This window comes from Malaclemys terrapin, chromosome 2 (assembly GCF_027887155.1).
Source record: "Malaclemys terrapin pileata isolate rMalTer1 chromosome 2, rMalTer1.hap1, whole genome shotgun sequence".
NCBI lineage: Eukaryota > Metazoa > Chordata > Testudines > Emydidae > Malaclemys > Malaclemys terrapin.
The window spans coordinates 228,194,264-228,212,534 of NC_071506.1; the positions used below are offsets into that span (position 1 = coordinate 228,194,264).

Sequence of the window (18,271 nt, forward strand, 5' to 3'; positions counted from 1 at the left end):
CTTTCATTTTCACATTAAGCTATGAAGGGCAATAGGCTCTCTTGTCCATTTTTAGACTAGTAATGATTGCTTTATTAGTTTGTACAGCAAATATGTTCCTATAGGATGTATTACATTTGTGGATAACTTATGGGAATAGGAGATGAACTAGTTTAATTTTGTTGGATGCCCTAAAGTTTTAGAAAAATCCTGAGGTTCATATGATAAGTGAGGGGGAGGGAGGAGGAACAGAATTTCATGTTGTTTTACTGAGTTGTGAACTAGTACAGTTTACTACCCAAAGACTTGATGCAAAACAACCGAAGTGGATAGAATTATTATCTAAACAAATTACTTAGCTTGCTTTGGTAAAATACCACCAAAGCCAAAAAGAGGAACGTAAGAGACAGAGAAAGCTTTTGTTACATTATTAAATAAAGTTTAAGAAAAAATTCCAAAAGGTTAACACTGCGAACAGAAGCTTAAAATTACACTCAAAACTGGTGTACTACCAGTTGCTTTTCGGATCCCAGTCAATGTATATACAAATTCACCTCTACTCTTTCAAATTCCCCAAAACAGTTTAGTCAAGCCTGTGGTAAGGTTGCTTTGCTGAGATTTAGGGTGCCAATTGGGATGGTTACTTTTTTGTGTGACGTAAACACCTGTTTACTAACTACGGGATAGAGACTAGCTAGCATATTTCACATATGCTCCTGCTTTAGAAGGATGAGTCATTCACTATATACCTACAGTACCAGCAGTCTAGAAAAGAAAAGATTTTTTAATGGGCTTTTGTAGCCTCTGACTGTCCATCTTCTTGCCATAAACTTAAATAAACTCTTTTGGAAATGACCTAACTTACTAAATTGATGAAATGCCATTTTAAAGCTCACAATGTGAGAAAAGATGCATAATGGAAGCGTTATGATTTTTATTTAAAATCTACAATGTATAGCATTATCCAAAGGGCCTGATTCAGTCTTTTCTGATTTACAAGTAATATAAACATTTAGGGTGCCACTGTGACAGAAAGATCTCATGTTCTCAGTGACAGCATATTGTGAACTGTTTCAGATTTACACTAACTAAATAAATAATACCTTTATTGGGCTTGAATCCTCTGAATATTTTAACAAGTCATATTCCTGACATGCACACTAGCAGCAATAGGTGGCTGCCTCCTCACCTATGTAACTTACTGTACTTTGGGATTCTTTTGTTTTTTCTCTGCAGAGACCCTCCTTGATGACTTCCTTCTCACATACACGGTCTTCATGACGACAGATGACTTATGCCAGGCATTGCTGAGGCAATATCCTTCATTAACTGAAAAAGTTATGTATTTGTAGTCCTCATCATCTTTCCTACAGGAGTCACAACCACTCCCAGGGCTCCAGAGAGTGCAATGTGGGTATATTTGTACACCTTGCCAAGGGAACACTGCAGCCTGTTTCCCTTCATGCACCGAAACAGCTCCACTGATTGATTTGCCAGGAGAGAGCTCTGAGCCTCATCTCCTACCTATCTTCCTTTGGAAGTTTTATACACCCTTTGGTGTGACTATATAAAAGACCCTAGCTCGTGTGGAGGAAGCTCCTTTTACCAATCATTATGCCCTCACTCCTGATATGTATTTGCTCAAGGGCAAGTGTCAATCTGGTCCTAATTTGCGATACAGTATTGTGTTAAGTACGTTTGCCTCAATATTAATCCATGTATAAGAAAGGTTAAAAATGAAACTGGGATAGGGACTTTTAAAATTGTGGTTGTGGAATATGCTATACATTCAAAGAATTGCTTAGTAGATAATATATCTAGTTTTTATTGATCCACAAGCAGTGACCACATTTCATTTTCTTCCTTAAAAATTAGTAGCAAGCCACCACTAAGAACAGAAGGAAGGAAACCCCACCTTAAAAATGTATGTCTCAGACACTTAGACGGGATGAAAAATGAAATACTGTAACTAAGCCATATAATCAAACACACAGAAAGTTTAGACAAAGTTCTAAAACAGTGTTATCTTCAGAACTCCTTGGGGATATCTGCGTGAGATGGATCTTAACAGTTCATTGACTGTCATTTTCTTGGAACCGAGGAAATGATGCAATAAATGACATTTCATATTTCCCATTATATCTCATAATGAAATGTGCCACAAGAGGATAACATTTTGTAAAGTTTTATCTTATTAAGACTAGCCATCTGGATGTTTGGAAGGATAAATTATGCTTTTCACACACACGTTAAATTATAAACTATACAGAACGTATGCGTGTATAGGGGTTGCACATAAGAATGCTGGAAAAAGTGGACTACTGCCTAATATATAATACTCAGACACACAAAGAGAGGCCTGAGCCGTGGAGTTTATATTGGGATATGGATACAAAACTGAAATCTCCCAAAGTTCAGGTATGTTTAGGTTGGCATTCTGTTCATTATCCAGAGAGAAACTCAAACTAGAAATTTCAAATCTAGATTAGGATTTGAACTTCCCTAATATTCAAGAAGTTTCAGACCAGGTGCTTTGTTTCATCTCTGTTACACACATCCCCCTCCCCCCCCCCCCCCCCCCCCGCCGCCGCCAACACACACATTATAGTTGTATGGCTAAGCACCCAAAAATCAGAAATTCCAGTACTATGGTTGAACGTGCAATATTATTTCTGTCCCGTATACCGTGATACAGTCTTTAATTGTATGATCACATACATACACTTGTTACTTCTGGGGGAATTTTGTGCCACTGCTCGTGCACAGAATTCATGTCTCCCACAGATTTCTTTGATTTCCCGCAGAAATAAGACTTTCTGATAGGGAAGCAGCAAGAGCAGTCATGCACCATTCCCTAATAGAGCAGGTACATCATTTCAGGCACTTGGAGCAGCCGGCGGAGAGGTAAATCACCACGGGGTTGGGGACACCCCAGCCAGTAGCTCCTACCCTGAGCCAGGATCAGCTGCTAGTCACGGCTGGGCTGGAGGCAGGAGAGGACAGGACTTCCTCTTCCCCTGCAAGGAGTGTCTGGAGCTGTGTCAAACCCACCCCCAGAAACTTCCCCCAGCTGCAGGAAGCTTAGCATCCTCCCCTGTTTCCTGCCCCCATCACTCCTCAGCTGTGGGGGCAGAGGTCACTGTACAGATAGTTGCTCCCCCCATGCATCCAGACCTCTCATATCCAGACACCCCTGCCAAGCCTCACCGGATACATCCAGAACACCCCTAGCCCTCCATACCCGAACCCCACCCCACTGAACCTCTACCCCTGTATCTGGAGCCCCTCTGCACCTAGACCCCCTGCCTTCAGACCCCCACCCCTGCACCCAGACCATACCACTGCCCCCCAACTAGCTTCTTCCAGACCCCCACATCACCTAGCCCCACTCCCCCACCCCGAGCCCTTCCACACTTGGATCCTGCCTGATTGAGCCTGTCCCACACCTGGTGTGCCTGGCACAGAGGGGCCCCAGGGTGTTTCTGGGGCAGGCCCAGGCCTTGTGCCGTGTCAGGGTCACGTGCAGCCTCACCACTGAGTTCGTGTCCTGGGAGTCGGGGGTGGAGAGGCTACAGGGTGATCTCCCACCTTTGTACAGCCAGTGGCCTGTGCTTCCCACTGCCATGCTGGAGCCTCTGCATTTATTTATTGACAAATAAAACTTGCAGAATTTTAAAATATTGTGTGCAGAATTTTTAATTTTTGGTGCAGAATGCCCTCAGGAGTAACTTGTATTCAGAACTGCAAAACATAACCTATTCCATTGTAGTATGTGACCACATAACCAAAGATTGTATTGTAATACAAAAGTTTATTAAGAAAGAGGTAAGATTGAGTTCAACCTCAACATGTTCATTTCCTTATTCTTTTTATTGCTTATCTGTGTACAATCATCAAATTAATAGTTTTTCTTGTCTCATGTAAATACACACATGCACATATATAATATGCCCGTTTACATTTATACAGATACATTAATTTAGCTTCTTCATCTTCTCATAGTCCTGATTTGAATTAAATGATACAATTAGTAGTTTTTATAGAGAGTACACTTCATTATGAATTGATTAAATCCTACTTTCTTCCATCTGTAAATAGCTATACGTCGTGTATTCACGACAACAATAGTGAACATCCGGAGGAGTTAAATTAAAAGGGTAGTTAATATTCCTATATCTACAAAAAATCAATTATTATTTTAAAATATAATGTTTGAAATAGGAATGAAACCAAAGTTACCTACTCCTCCTTCCTCCCCCTCCCCCTAGCAGCCATGGGACAGTTCAACCCAGTGCTTTTTTTGAAAAAAAAATAAAACTTTTTTTTTTTTTTATGTTGGTTTATACTGATATTTGCAAAATACCATTACACAGTTAGATTTAAACTTACCCAGACTGTGCTTCCTCTGCTATAGACAGCTCCCAAAAATACTCATATCTATATAATTTACGGATTTTAATGTGTGGTAAGGGGAAAATAAGTGGTGTATATCTTACAATGACCAACCTTTTAGAGATATGGTACAATATATTCTGTATCCCACTTTAAAGATGGAAAACATGTTTTTCAGGAAAATGTTCCACCTACCTCCATATGATGTGGACTGTTTTGTTTTAATTAGCTTGTTGCTGTAAAATGAACTGATTTGTCAAGTTTCAGTTTTTATAACATGATGTGCAAAAGTGTGCAAACAAATGATTCTCTATACTTGAGGAAAGAAAGAATGGGTAAGAGGCAGAAATAAGTAGATTGTGTGACGTGGCAATTTTCTCCTGTTGCTTTTATTTGCATTGTGACAGAGGGAAAATGGTCAAAATTGATCCCTTTTACTTTTTTTAAAATAATGTTATTTCCACTGATGCATAATTATATATTGGTGAACAGAAAGAATGCCTATCCTCCAAAATGTAATGTTTGTATTTAATGATTCATTGTCCTGCTTCCAACAGTAAATCATGTTTGCATCTATATCAGCTGCACAGAAAAGATATGACTCAATATTGTGTAATTCCTTTTAAATTGGTTTTCCTTTTATAGAATTGTGTCCCCCGTCTATAAAGGAGAAATATATTCAGGTAGCAATGAGGTTCAGCTGACATTTCTGTAACTGTGTGTTTCGTTCCTAAAAGTCGATAACCCTTCTCAATTTCCTAAACTACACAGGATAAAGTACTTAAGACCATATGGTATAGTGAAAAATTTGGCACTGCCAGGAGGATGGATTACATGACCTAACCATTCTTTCCCCCCCTTTAATTTCTAAATTTTAATGATACCCTAGGCTTTTGTTCCTTAACCTATTGTACCTATTGTGCTAAGAATGATCAAGACAAGGAAGAAAATGCAGATGTTCCCTGTAGAAAACGAAAAGTCTTGCATTTGGTATCTCAGTGGACTTCTCTCTACAAAGACTGGTTACATGAAGATGAACATTTAAAGCAATTTTTAAAGGTACTGTAATACTCACTGATGCACTTTAATACTCTATAAATAACAGATTCTCAGGTATATGTGTTGAAAATCCCAAATGAGAAAAATATTGGGCATAATTTTTCTTACCTTTTGAACTCTTTTATACTAGGTCAGTGATTAGGACATAAGTCCTCTCTGCCAATAGATGGAAACAGTATGACTAAGCAACCTTCTACATGTAAGAGGCTTAATGCCTCATTGATTTTTAAGTTTCAACTGAATATCTGTTATAGTAGACACTGGAAATATACACTGAGTTCTGATATGATATGAAACTTTGTACAAAGGGTGGGTAATCTTTAAAGGGAGGAGCTCTACACTAAAAAATTAACAGGTAAAGGAAATATCCACAGATGTACTCATGTTCTTTACCAGTCTAGAACTTCCAGTCTGTTATTTGGAACACTGATTTGGGAACAGCATTTTATGCCCCTTTCAGCAAACACTGAGCATCTATTCTGTAGTGTTTGACAGGTGCTAGTAGATACCCTGGTAGTTCCTTTATGCATTTTGAGAAAGAAAGGGCCTCTCTACACAAGCACTTACTGTATGGCACATATGTCAGTGCACACTAGGAACTTTTAGTGCAGATCAGGAGGGCCTACATGGATAGTTAGTGGGCGGCATGCTGGAGTACTGTAGATTTACATTCCAGCTTGGTGTGCAGTAAGTGCTTGTGTAGACATGCCCTAAATTTTTGCCTTACTTATGAGCAAGGAGTGTTCGGTTTGTCTGTGTGATGCATTCATCTGCACCAGCAGGGTGTAACTTCTAGTGCATATTAGTGTGTCACACATTAAGTAGCCTATGTGAACCCTCCTGCTGGGCACTAAAAATTCACTAGTGCATGTTAATGTAATTGCTGTTTGAAATGGAACTATATTAACACATACTAGGGACCAGCAGAGTCCCCATGGGCTGGCTAGTGCATGATACAGTTTTGCACACTAGAATTTACACCCCTCTGATGAGGACTAACTCACTGTGTAGACAAGCCCTTACTGTCCTGTTTCAGTGATTTCTAAATGCAACTGTAACTTGATAGCATTACTATTTTAATGACAATGTTGGGTCTAGATCTGTCCATTTCAGGGGTGGGCAAACTTTTTGGCCCGAGGGCCACATCTGGGTATGGAAATTGTATGGCAGGCCATGAATGCTCATGTCCCAGCCAATGGGAGGTTGGAGTGGCACTTGGGGCAGGGGCAGCATGCAGAGCCCTCTGACTGCCCCTATTCATAGGAGCTGAAGTGGGGACATGCTGCTGCTTCCGGGAGTCGTGCAGAGCCGGGCAAGCCCTGGACCCTGATCCCCGTTGGGAGCTTGAAGGCCAGATTAAAACGTCTGAAGGGGCGGATGCGGCCCCCGGGCTGTAGTTTGCCACCTCTGGTCTATTTCCTACTTCTGATGGAAGGAAGGAATTCTCTTGGGAGACTGCCTGAGCTCCTTCTCCTTTCCTGAAATAACTCTTTACCTTCATTTAGGGACCTGGTTGGGGGCACTTTCTGTTATGGATTCACTCATGGTAAACTTAAGAACCCTGCAGTGCTAAACTAATCTTGGAGAAAGTTTTGGGCTTCTTTGCTATTTGAGTTCCTTGTGACTGATGCAGAGCACATAGAAGTAGGGGCCCAGGGCTTCTGCTCTAGGGGCATTCCATGTGTAAAACAGTGCTAGGAGTTGGGCACCAACTGTGCCAACAATGGGGGATTTATATTTTATTAAATGGTGGTTTATCTTGTAAGCCCATGGGGGCAGAGCCAAGAACTTTGGGCCCCCATCCCTGACTGTGGCTTAAGGTACCACCACAGTACCTCTACTACTACTACTATTACTACTACTACTAATGTTCAGTTAGTCTAAATTGCACCTGAAAAAATTGCATATGAAATTGTAGTCCAAAATTATTTATGCCCACAGTTTGTAAAGTTGGGCTCATAATTTGGCCTTTAGTATATGATCCCCATTTGCTAGCCAGGAAAAACTCTGGGTATAGAAGATCAAAGAGAAAATGTTCACCTCCTTAATGACTTCAAGCATCAAAGTCAGTATAATTTGTTTACCTTTATATCTAAGGTCAAATGTCTTCCATAATTAGTTGAGGTTCTCAAAAGGGTTTGAATAATGACATTCAGGAAATGCAAAAAATCAAGAACATAAGATTTATTTGTTCATTAATTTGAGAGTAGGAGCATCTTGTCATTTCTGTGTGAGAGATTTTGGGACTAAAACATTTTTGGATGTAAATGCAGAAAATAAATGAAAATACTCTTAACCTTAGTAGTCAGATCAATTGATTAATTATTATTACTGTCATTGTTTTGATCGAGTGATGATGGTGTGATCTGTTTTCATGCTTAACAGTAGATTGTTCTGAGCTAAACCAGGTTTGAAGTAACAAACACAAGTGCCATTTTAAATCTTTCCACAGACAGATGAGTGCTGACACCTTAGTGCTATCCTTTGGTGATGGTGCAAAGAGCACTTCTCTGTACAGCAACCAGACACTGACTGGTTTAGTTATTTAAAGAGGAACTGTCTGGATTACAGGACCCATTTTAAAACATTCCTGGAATTTATTTTATTAGGGTAATGCTTCATTTGAGGGAAGCTGCTGATATGATGTATAATATTTATTTCAGTCATCAGATATGTGCAGATACCCTTTTTTATTTTTCAGACAATATACAGAAATGTGTTAGATGATGTATATGAATATCCCATACTCGAGAAGGAATTGAAAGAATTTCAAAAGATACTTGGACTGCATCGTCGTCAGTAAGTATTGATTATTTTGGTCAACCCTCATTTTTTTGGGTATAATTTACTTTTTTTATTTACATTTTTCTTTAGCACAGAGAAAGACAAAAGGATAAGTAATATAACTACAATACAAGGGGAACAACCTTTACATATAACCTTACAAATAACCTTTCTTTTTACATAAAGCCAGATTATTCCAATTTTTCTCATGATGTAGAGTAAGGTACTATGCAATTACTCCCATTAATTTTGGTGAGACTACTTGTGAAGTAGAGTACTACTCAGTGTTAGTAAGTATGGCATTTGTCATGGTTATTTTTAGTAAAAGTCACGGACAGGTCACGGGCAATAAACAGAAATTAATGGAAGCCTGTGAGCTGTCCCTGACTTTTACTAAAAATAACTGACAAAATGGGGAGGTAGGAGGGTCCAACACCCACCGCTCCTAAAGCTCCGGGATCCTCCCCACTGTCCAAGGTGGCGGAGAGCACCGGGGTGCCCCCTGCCACCCACAGTGGCTCGGAGCTCCTGGGTGCCCTCTTCCACCCTGCAGTGACCAGGCGCTTTGGGGCCCCTGCCGGCTGACCGCTCCACCCTGGCTGCCCCGGGGCTGAAGTGGAAAATGTCACAGAGGTCTCTGGAAGTCACGGATTCTGTGATCTCCGTGACAAAATCTTAGCCTTACCAGTAATTAGCAATGAATTATTTAAAATAACTGATACAATATACTGTATTGTTTGTGAGTGGGCAGGACTTTTTACCATGAAACATTTACTCAACCCTCTTTTGCAACTAATATAGCAAGTTTGTTCTTTAATACTAATTATGTTTTTTAAAGACATTTTAATGCATATGTTTCAAGTAAGTAGAATTTTTTTGTTATTTGATCATCTTGAGATCAACGAGAGCTTTGACATTGACTGTGACCCATTCTTATCCCTAGGGATGAATCTCTTATTGGTTTTCTGTAGTATCAAACAAGTTTGTAGCATTTATATTTTCATCCCAGATTATATGATTAAACAAATCGTTTCAATCTATTAAAAGCAAGTAGTTATCCAGCAATTGTTACTCTTATAGCCTCAAAAGTCTGTTTTGCAATCGCTCATACCATGCAACTTTCACAGTGTGTTGTAATTAGGTATTTTACATTCAAATCTGTGAAATCAGTGTTTACATGGACTATTTCACTCTTCCCAGGGTTTACTACGTTTCTGTGATTGGGTAGGCTTGCTAAGGGAGTCACTAGGTGTCAGAGGTAGCCTGAGCACTTGTCTACATATGGAATTATTCAGGAACAGCTATTACTGAATAACTTCATGTTGTGGACTCTCATATTCTAAAACAAGAATGCCTTGCTCTTATTTAGCTTAACTGTTCTAGAATAAGTGTGTCTACACATGGAGTTATTCAGGCATAGTTGTTACTGAATAGCTGCATGTGTAGACAAGCCATGAGTTTAAAGAAACTTTAACTTTTACATATAATCTTTGAATTTGGCCCTCAGTGTCAGAAACAGAAATGGGTCCCAGAACTCCTGACTCACGTTCCCTGATCTGACCACTAGTCCATGCTCTGTCTTGTACTGGCATAAAAAAATGTGAATGTTCATAGTGAACCAATTTGCCAACTACACTGTGCGCACTGAAATATGTTAAAGGATGTTGACAGAATACACCTTTTGTAAATGTACACCTCAGCTGATGTAAATCAGCATAGTTTCACTTTACATAAGCTGAGGAATTGGCCCTAAGGTTTTTAGTGTAGTATGCTACGGCTTGATCCTGTGACCTACTAACTTCTTCCTGGGTGCAATTGGGTACTGAAGGAACTCTGCACTTACTTTATAGTGACTATATTATGTTATAAACTTTTGGCTGGCTGCAAATTCCTTTTCTAAACTTTGGATAGAATGAATAACTCAAATTATCTCTTTTGTTTCAGCACCGTAGATGAATATTCACCTCACAGAAAGGTAATACAGGGTACATATATTTGACTTTTACATTGATTTCTTGCTCATAACCTCCCCTCCCCTCTCTTGGCTTCTCCTCTTAATTAAAAATGACCACTGGCCAAAAACATGACAGGACACATCTGAGAGTCTAGGCCTGCAATGTTGCTAAGAGCTTTTTTTCTCCTGCCAGCACAGCTTTGGTTTCAGCTGTGTGTGCTGACCTGAAGTGGCTGTGACATTATTAGCATTTTAACAACATGTTTTGAGATGTCAGAATTCAATCGGAGCCTAACAACATACCTCTTCCTGGCTGGATAGATACAGGTTTGAATTCAGGAAGACAGACACAAACAAATCTAGCAAAGACAAAGACTACAAATGTCAGGTAGTCAGTCAGAGTAAAGGGAGTTGTGCTGACAGGGACACATACAAAAAGAGAGAGGGAGAAACATGAATTTGTGCCTATTTAACTAGAAGGAAAGGATGCAAAAGGGGGATGTCAACATAAGAGCTACATGGCAGTGAATTGCTGTGCTCATGAAATTCACTGGACTGAAGTTGAAGTGTGTAATAAGCTTAAAATTGTTATTTTGGAAATGTAGAAAGCAGAAAATGAGATTGTAGAGAAATCGCTGACTAGGCCAACTGACAGTTGCTATTTAGGACAGTGTGTAAGAAATGAACTGTGAATGTGATTAGAGTCCCTTGCAATGTTTGCACTGCTTAGCCTAGACATGTCTAATTTCCTCAGAATTCCCCACCTCTACTGTTGTTAAATAAGGCAACTCCCACTTTATTTGTCCAAGGATGGATGGGTGGATTTCCTATAAATACATTTTGGCTGGACTTCTCTAGAGCATTCTACATGCAGTTATTGCTTTGTAAAGGGCAGGAACACATACATTCATTGTTCGTTTTTTGTTATTTATTTATCCCGTTTTAGAATAAAGCCTTTTTCCACCAATTCAGTCTCAAGGAGAACTGGCTCCAGCACAAAGGAACCATGAATGAAACAGAGGAAAGTAAGTATGATTTAGAAGCAGTAGAGGAAAAGCTCAGTGCAACACCTCTAAATATTGGTACAAGAATATTTCTACATAAAGGCTTCCCTTAAGGAACACTTTCAATTACAAACTTACAACTTCTGAATAAGAACCTGGAGCTATAAAAGAAGAAAGATTTAATGCAGTGAGAATACAGTTCTATCTGCTGCCTTATGCAGGGCTTCAACTGTAAAATGATGTCTCAGGGGCTCTTTTTCCTCTCTTCCCTCCCCACCCCAACATCGTAGTAATAAAGGTATGTGACTCACAGGAGTGCTGGAAAGAGATTGGACTTTATTTCCAGGCTTTTTATATGGCTCCAGATTGCAAAAGGTTAACATTCCTGTCACCTGAGGGCTCCTGGCTCCAGTATCCATTGTTACAATCTTCTCCCTCCAAACTCGTTTGCAGGTGGAATGCAACACGCCCCTTCACGTTAATATCATCCATTACAAAATGCACTTCGCCTTCATTGTTGGTAATGCAATAATAAAGTGAAGCATTACACATTGACAGCCTTTTGGGAGTGAGGGAGAGAGGACAATTGTATCATGGCTCCAGATTGTTGTGTGAGCTGAAACTAGTGTGTATAGAGACACTAGACCCGTGCTTAAGCAGAGAAAACCAGAGTGAAGTCCCACACTTTATGAAGTCACTCCTGCAACATTTTCTAGTGCACCACGGTAACTGAAGGCCCAACAACTCTACAAGTTCAACTCAGATCAGAGTATAATTAATGCCCATTTATGGTTATCATAACTGTGCTCTTTAAATATTCAGATAAGTATTTCCCTGTGGTGCTCTCTAGGGTTACCTTATACTACCTAACTTTTGGCTTGAAGTTCAGATTTGTTGGGATTTCAGGCCCACGAGACAGCCCCTAAAAATTTCACGGTGAGATCCTCACCCCTGCTCTGGCTCCTTTATGACATATAAAAGGGCCAGAGTGGTATAAAGGGACCCTCAAAGCCCCATATGCAGCTGGAGGAAGATTCCCTTGAAGTAGGAACTGAAGCAGAAAGTCATAAGACTTCCATCCTTGGCGTGCCAGGATGCGGTGCTGTGGTCAGGAGGGACATGTCAGGGCTGTGGATGCTGCAGGTAGTGTTGCAGTCCATAGGGCATCCTGGGGAGGCTGCTGTAACTTACACAGACCTCCAGCTCGGTCTAAATTATGCTGGAGGCATCTTCGGCCTGGGGACCAGCCCAGGATCAGAAGAGTGCAAAGGTGATTTAAAACTAACTTAGTCCACACCCTACTTCCCCTAGACTATGAATTCAGTTCTGCGCTTCTTAGAGGAAGTGCAGCATGGCATCTCTAGACTTTCAGTGGTTCCATAACAATAGCAACCACAGATCTGATATTTAAAATACGAGTGGAAAATAGAGTTTGGGCAGGCCATAAAGATGACAGTTCAGGAGTACCTCACGTCTAGTGTGGTCCAGGTCCATTTAAAGTAAGGGAGATGTTATTGGCCCAATTTAAAATTAAAGATTGTGTTTGCTGTTGGTCCCCCCCTCACTGTCTCTCCTCCCCTCCCTCAAATGGCAGAGAATCCTGGAGGAGGGGAAGACATTTCAGCCAGGAGGAAAATCACTGGCTTTTCTGGTAACCATTGTAGGCAGGTCTGATAACACTTTCCATATGAGAGCTAAATAATCCGGTCAATTCCCACCCCACCCCTAGGGTGACCAGACAGCAAGTGTGAAAAATCGGGACAGGGGTGGGGGGTAATAGGTGCCTATAGAAGAAAAAGCCCCAAATATTGGGACTGTCCCTATAAAATCGGGACATCTGGTCACCCTACCCGCCCCCCCCCCCCCACACACTTTTTTTTTTTTTACAGCTGGTATCATAAAGCCAACGTGTACCTTTTCACGACTTTTAGCTATTCCAAAGAGATTCTGTCACAGGATGAACCCCTGATTTACTGCCTGCCAACAGAGACAAGCTAACAAAAAATTCTTAAATCAACCGACTGAGATTTTTTTTGTAAGGGTTAAAACTTAAGGTTCTCTCTCCTCCTCTACTTCAAAACAACAAAATTGTGGGGGGTTTTCACTAGAGTAAAGTTGCTGACCAATGTCCTGTAGTGTAGCGTAAGTTAATGAAAATGCCTTGCAGTTGTAAAGGTTTGTAAAGCAGAGGCAGAGCTATTGTTGTATACATCTGTCAGTAGAGACAAAAGAAATCTCATTTGTAGAGGAGAGAAAGGATCATCTCTCTACTTTTGTTGTCTCAGTCTGTCTGTAGGAAAAAAAACTAAATTATAGGTTAAAAAAAACAATGTTTAATGAAGCACCAAAGTGACTACAAAATAAAGACCATTCTGGTAGTGAGCTTCATTGACAGATGATGTCATTTCTGAAACACTGATTATACATGTCTGCTGCTATGTTTCTCCTCTCTTATATTACTACCACAATCCACATGACTGACTAAGATTTCAGTTCTGCAAAACCTGGATGCCTGAACTTTTGTAACAGAAACAAAAAAGGTGCTAACTGAGCTGATCATATGATGATGCGGTTACTGTCATGCCAGACAAACCCATTTCAATATAGACCTTTGAATTCTTTCTCCTTAGACCAGCTGAAAGGTTATAACTGAGTTATTGAGTACCTGAATCTCCCTTTGACTTCAGTGGAAGTTACAGGCACTTGGGCACTTCTCCAGATCAGTCCCTTACAGGTGTGAAGCACATGTTCCAAAAAGGAACTATACTTGAACTAAGAACAGGAGTACTTGTGGCACCTTAGAGACTAACAAATTTATTTGAGCATAAGCTTTCATGGGCTACAGCCCACTTCATTGGATGCATAGACTGGAACATATAGTAAGGAGATACATATACACATACAGAGAACATGAAAAGAAAGGGAGCAAAAATCAACAGCTGAGCTTGAAAAGGAAAAAGAGAAGAGGAAACCTGTCTTCAACATATCCAAAATAAGTGATAGAGAACACCTGCTCTGCAGTAAATGCCTACAGGAATTCTAACTGTATGTTGGTGAAGCACTATACTGTTCTTTATTATGTCCTTGAGATTTCCCAGGAGAGGAGGAAGGGAAAAATGATGATGTTTGTGTTAAGAGGTTATTGTGCCTGTAGGTCAGTGTACAGCAACTATCAAAGATTACTGTCAAACAGAATAACAGCCAAGGCGTTGCCACAGTTTGGTTTGTTAAATTCTTCCACAGCCTAGTAGTATGTGTTCTCATCTATTTATGGACATTTCTTTCTTCCTTTGTGCAGTTTTCTGCCGTGTGTATATAACAGAACATTCCTATGTCAGCATAAAAACTAAAGTATCCACTTCAGCGCAGGAGATACTGAAAATTGTAGCAGAAAAAATCCAGCATGCAGAGGAGGACCTGACTCTGGTTACTGTCACATTCTCTGGGGGTAAATAATTTTCACTCATCCTACCTTTTACTGTATCTCATCTATAAAAAGATAGTGGACATTTTCAAGTGCAAGGATGTAACTGTTCCAGTATGGGTCCACAGCTGGATGACCATTGTAACAATAAGGAGCTGCCTACCAGAGAGTTGTTTCCATGACAACAGCTAATTCTTGGGTACAGTAGGTTATTGCATTTCCTCACCAGGATTGGAGTGCAAAGGACTTTCAAGTGATTAGAAATACGTTATAAGGTTTTTCCACAGATAAGCCTCCTAGTTTCATATTTAAATGAACTTGGGAAGGTGCTGAGGTCTGACTTGCCTTAAAATGAGGATGAGTAGCATTGTGTGCTAGTGGGATAAGTTATGAATTTTCTGTAATGGGTGGATGGGGGAGGGGTAGAAAATGTGTAAAATATAGCTATTCGAAGCAACCTACGGAATATTTTCTCTGATTAAAGGCTGTTGCGATTATTCTAGTTTGTAGCTTTTTTCTTATTATTATTTTAGTCTTTTTTGCCTAACAAAGAAAGGTTTGTCTCTTTCAAGGGAGATCACACAAATTACAGGCTGACACTATTGATCTATTTGACCTGCCTGGCCCCATCATTTCCTTTGGTGTCTGTCAGTTCTTAAGATCTTTGGGAAGCTGTTTTGCTTATAGTTAGGGCCCTACCAAATTCGTGGCCATGAAAAATACGTCATGGACCATGAAATCTGGTCTCCCCCTGTGAAATCTGTTTTTTTGTGTGCTTTTACCCTATACTATATAGATTTCACGGGAGAGACCAGTGTTTCTCAAATTGGGGGTCCTGACCCAGAAGGGAGGTGCAGGGGGGTCACATGGTTATTTTAGGGGTGTTGCAGTATTGCCACCTTTAGTTCTGCACTGCCTTCAGATCTGGGTGTTTGGAGAGTGGTGGCTGTTAGCCGGGCACCCAGTTCTGAAGGCAGCACCCCGCCAGCAGCAGCACAGAAGTAAGGGTGCCAATACCATACCATACCACCCTTATTTCTGCGCTGCTGCCTTCAGAACTGAGCGGCTAGAGAGTGGCAGCTGCTGACTAGGACCCAGCTCTGCAGGCAGCAGTGCAGAAGTAAGGGTGGCAATACCATACCATGCCATCCTTACTTCTGCGCTGCTGCTGACAGCGGCTCTGCCTTCAGAGCTGGGCTCCCAGCCATCAGCCGCTGCTCTCCAGCTGCCCAGCTCTGAAGGCAGTGCCGCTGCCATCAGCAGTGCAGAAGTAAGGGTAGAAGTACCGCAACCCTTCCCCGATAATAACCTTGTGACACCTCCCCACCTCCCCCTCAAATTCCTTTATGGGTCAAGACCCCTACAATTACAACACCATGAAATTTCAGATTTAAATATCTGAAATCATGAAATTGACGATTTTTAAAATCCTATGACCGTGAAATTGACCAAAATGGACCGTGAATTTGATAGGGCCCTACTTATGGTATCCCTTTGTTACTCTTAGTGAATAAAAAGATGGTGATTTAACTAGTTGCATAAAAATAAGAAGCTGGATCTACAAAAGAGGCTAATGAATAGATTTAAAATATATGGGCCAGGTCCTCAGCTGGCATAAATTGGTGTAGCTCCATTGAAGTTGAGGATCTAGTCCTATAATGTACACACCTATATTTACTTTTGAATAAATCTAAAATGGATAAATACAATAAATTATACATTAATTTATCTGATTCAAAGCATAAGGTCAAATTCTCCTACGCTCGTGCAGATCCCAAACAAACAAACTTTGTGCAGGGTACCCATGTGGGTGATGAGAGGATGGCATCCTGCCCCAGCAACCCAGAGCCTGCATGAGGAGCAGCCATGCTACCACATTTAAGTGGGAGTTTTGGCCAGCAGATCCACGTAATTTCCAGACATACTTGTCATGCCCCTGCCTGTGCCCTAACATGCCTGCAGTGCCTTCTTAGAACTGCAAAACAGTGGTTCTGCTGCTTTTCAGGTCTTGTTCATCTGTGTAACTAGGAGGCAGGATTTGCTAAAGGATAAATGGTGATAACTTCATTGCTAGCTTTGATAGCTAAAGAAAACCAGCAATTCACAAATAATGAAGCATGGTATTATCTAACAGCCTATGTATGCTGGTTTCTAGAGAAAGCACTAAAATAATAATCACTACTACTTGTCAAATTTCAAAACTAATTAAAAACCAACAACAATAGGAATGTCACTTGTTCATTAACATTTGTAAGCCACAAATTGTTACCTCTTCTCCTTGATTAATTCATTCAGTGCTATCAAAACTAAGGTGTCCTGATTGTTGTATACTATCAGTAGCATAGTCTGTACATAACTCCCATGTATTTCCCTTTTGTGGTTGTAATAACATTTGCATGAGTTAGAGATCTGCTGCATCTTCGGTTTGTGTTAGCAATGTAAACATTAAAGATGTAATTTTTATTAAACCATTTGATTGAATAAACTAGGATGTTTTCATTCAAAATGATTTCAAAATATTTTACTTCTTGTAAATAGTGGTTCAAATGTAAATGTATCATTTACTACTAAGGAGCTGAAAGCACTTGTGCAGATGGCACAGACCTGAATAATTCAGCTTCAGGGACATCTTGTTTTGATTGTATTTACTGTACACCACATAGACAGTGGTATCTCAAGCCTGGTGGATAAAGGGGAACAGGTTGAGTAAATCATTAAATACCATGTACAATATTTGGTTACAATTGCTAAAGCAAATTTTCCTTTAGGCATTTGTTTGCATGTGGAACTTGTTATTTATGTATCATGTAGACTTCTATTCTGCGGCTTCTGACTTTTTTTTAATATATCTATTTTAAAGAAAAACATGAACTACAACCAAATGACCTGGCTATCTCAAAATCTCTCGAGGCAACCAGTCGTATGTTTGTCTACAGAAAAGATCTGACTGATACTTTGGTAAGACTGTATGATCTAAAGCTGTATAATGGTTGATTTGTCTGATTCCAAGTCTAAGCCTAGTGGTTTTTCAATAATACTGTTCAATGTACAATTTATTTTTCCAATTTCCTTAATAAAACTTGTCTGGACTTATTTGCAAGATGTCAGCTGTAGCATAAATAACTGCCAAAGTCTTTTTCTGTAATTTATTGAGCTAATTGTGCCTTTTAAAATAAATATTCCTGAATTTGAGTGTCTTTGCTAAACAGCAGGGGAAGTAGTTAATGTGTCAAATAGGCTAAAGTTTTTATATCCGTTTAAAGGGTTTGGTCAACTCATTGACATTTGTTAAAAGAGAAAAATTAAAAGTCAAATACTGCTTGGTCCTGGGGTGGGGATGGAGAGAGCCAATGTAAGGAGCCTTATTTCCTTGTGCTTCTCAGCCATTTTGTAGGGCCAATGCATACTAGCATTTTTCATGCTCTGCTGAGTTCAGCATCTGTTCCTCGCTAGGATGACTACTGCACAAAAAGGCTCATGTCAGACAGGGGAACTAGGCAGACCCACAGAGTGAACTATGCTCCAAGGTGCAGTCCCTCTCGGAGTATCTCTTGGGGTGGTGCTACTATACACCACCTGCAATGTAGACCAGCATCTGTCAGGCGCAGTTAGATCCTCAATAAATGAACTTTTCAACAATTTTTTGCCAACATTACAACTATGTAGAAACAAGTA

General features: G+C 40.2%; 1 protein-coding gene across 5 annotated transcripts in view; it reads left to right on the forward strand.

Annotated features, from left to right (window-relative positions):
• RAPGEF5 (Rap guanine nucleotide exchange factor 5) overlaps positions 1–18,271 on the forward strand; it is a 241,355-nt gene that overhangs the window by 183,250 nt on the left and 39,834 nt on the right. For all 5 annotated transcript variants that reach the window (XM_054020202.1, XM_054020200.1, XM_054020201.1 and 2 more), the window contains 7 exons: positions 1,216–1,294; positions 5,286–5,430; positions 8,132–8,229; positions 10,159–10,189; positions 11,115–11,193; positions 14,471–14,620; positions 17,457–17,554. In XM_054020202.1, coding sequence (XP_053876177.1) covers positions 1,216–1,294; positions 5,286–5,430; positions 8,132–8,229; positions 10,159–10,189; positions 11,115–11,193; positions 14,471–14,620; positions 17,457–17,554 — 680 coding nt within the window. The remainder of the gene's footprint in view (positions 1–1,215; positions 1,295–5,285; positions 5,431–8,131; positions 8,230–10,158; positions 10,190–11,114; positions 11,194–14,470; positions 14,621–17,456; positions 17,555–18,271) is intronic.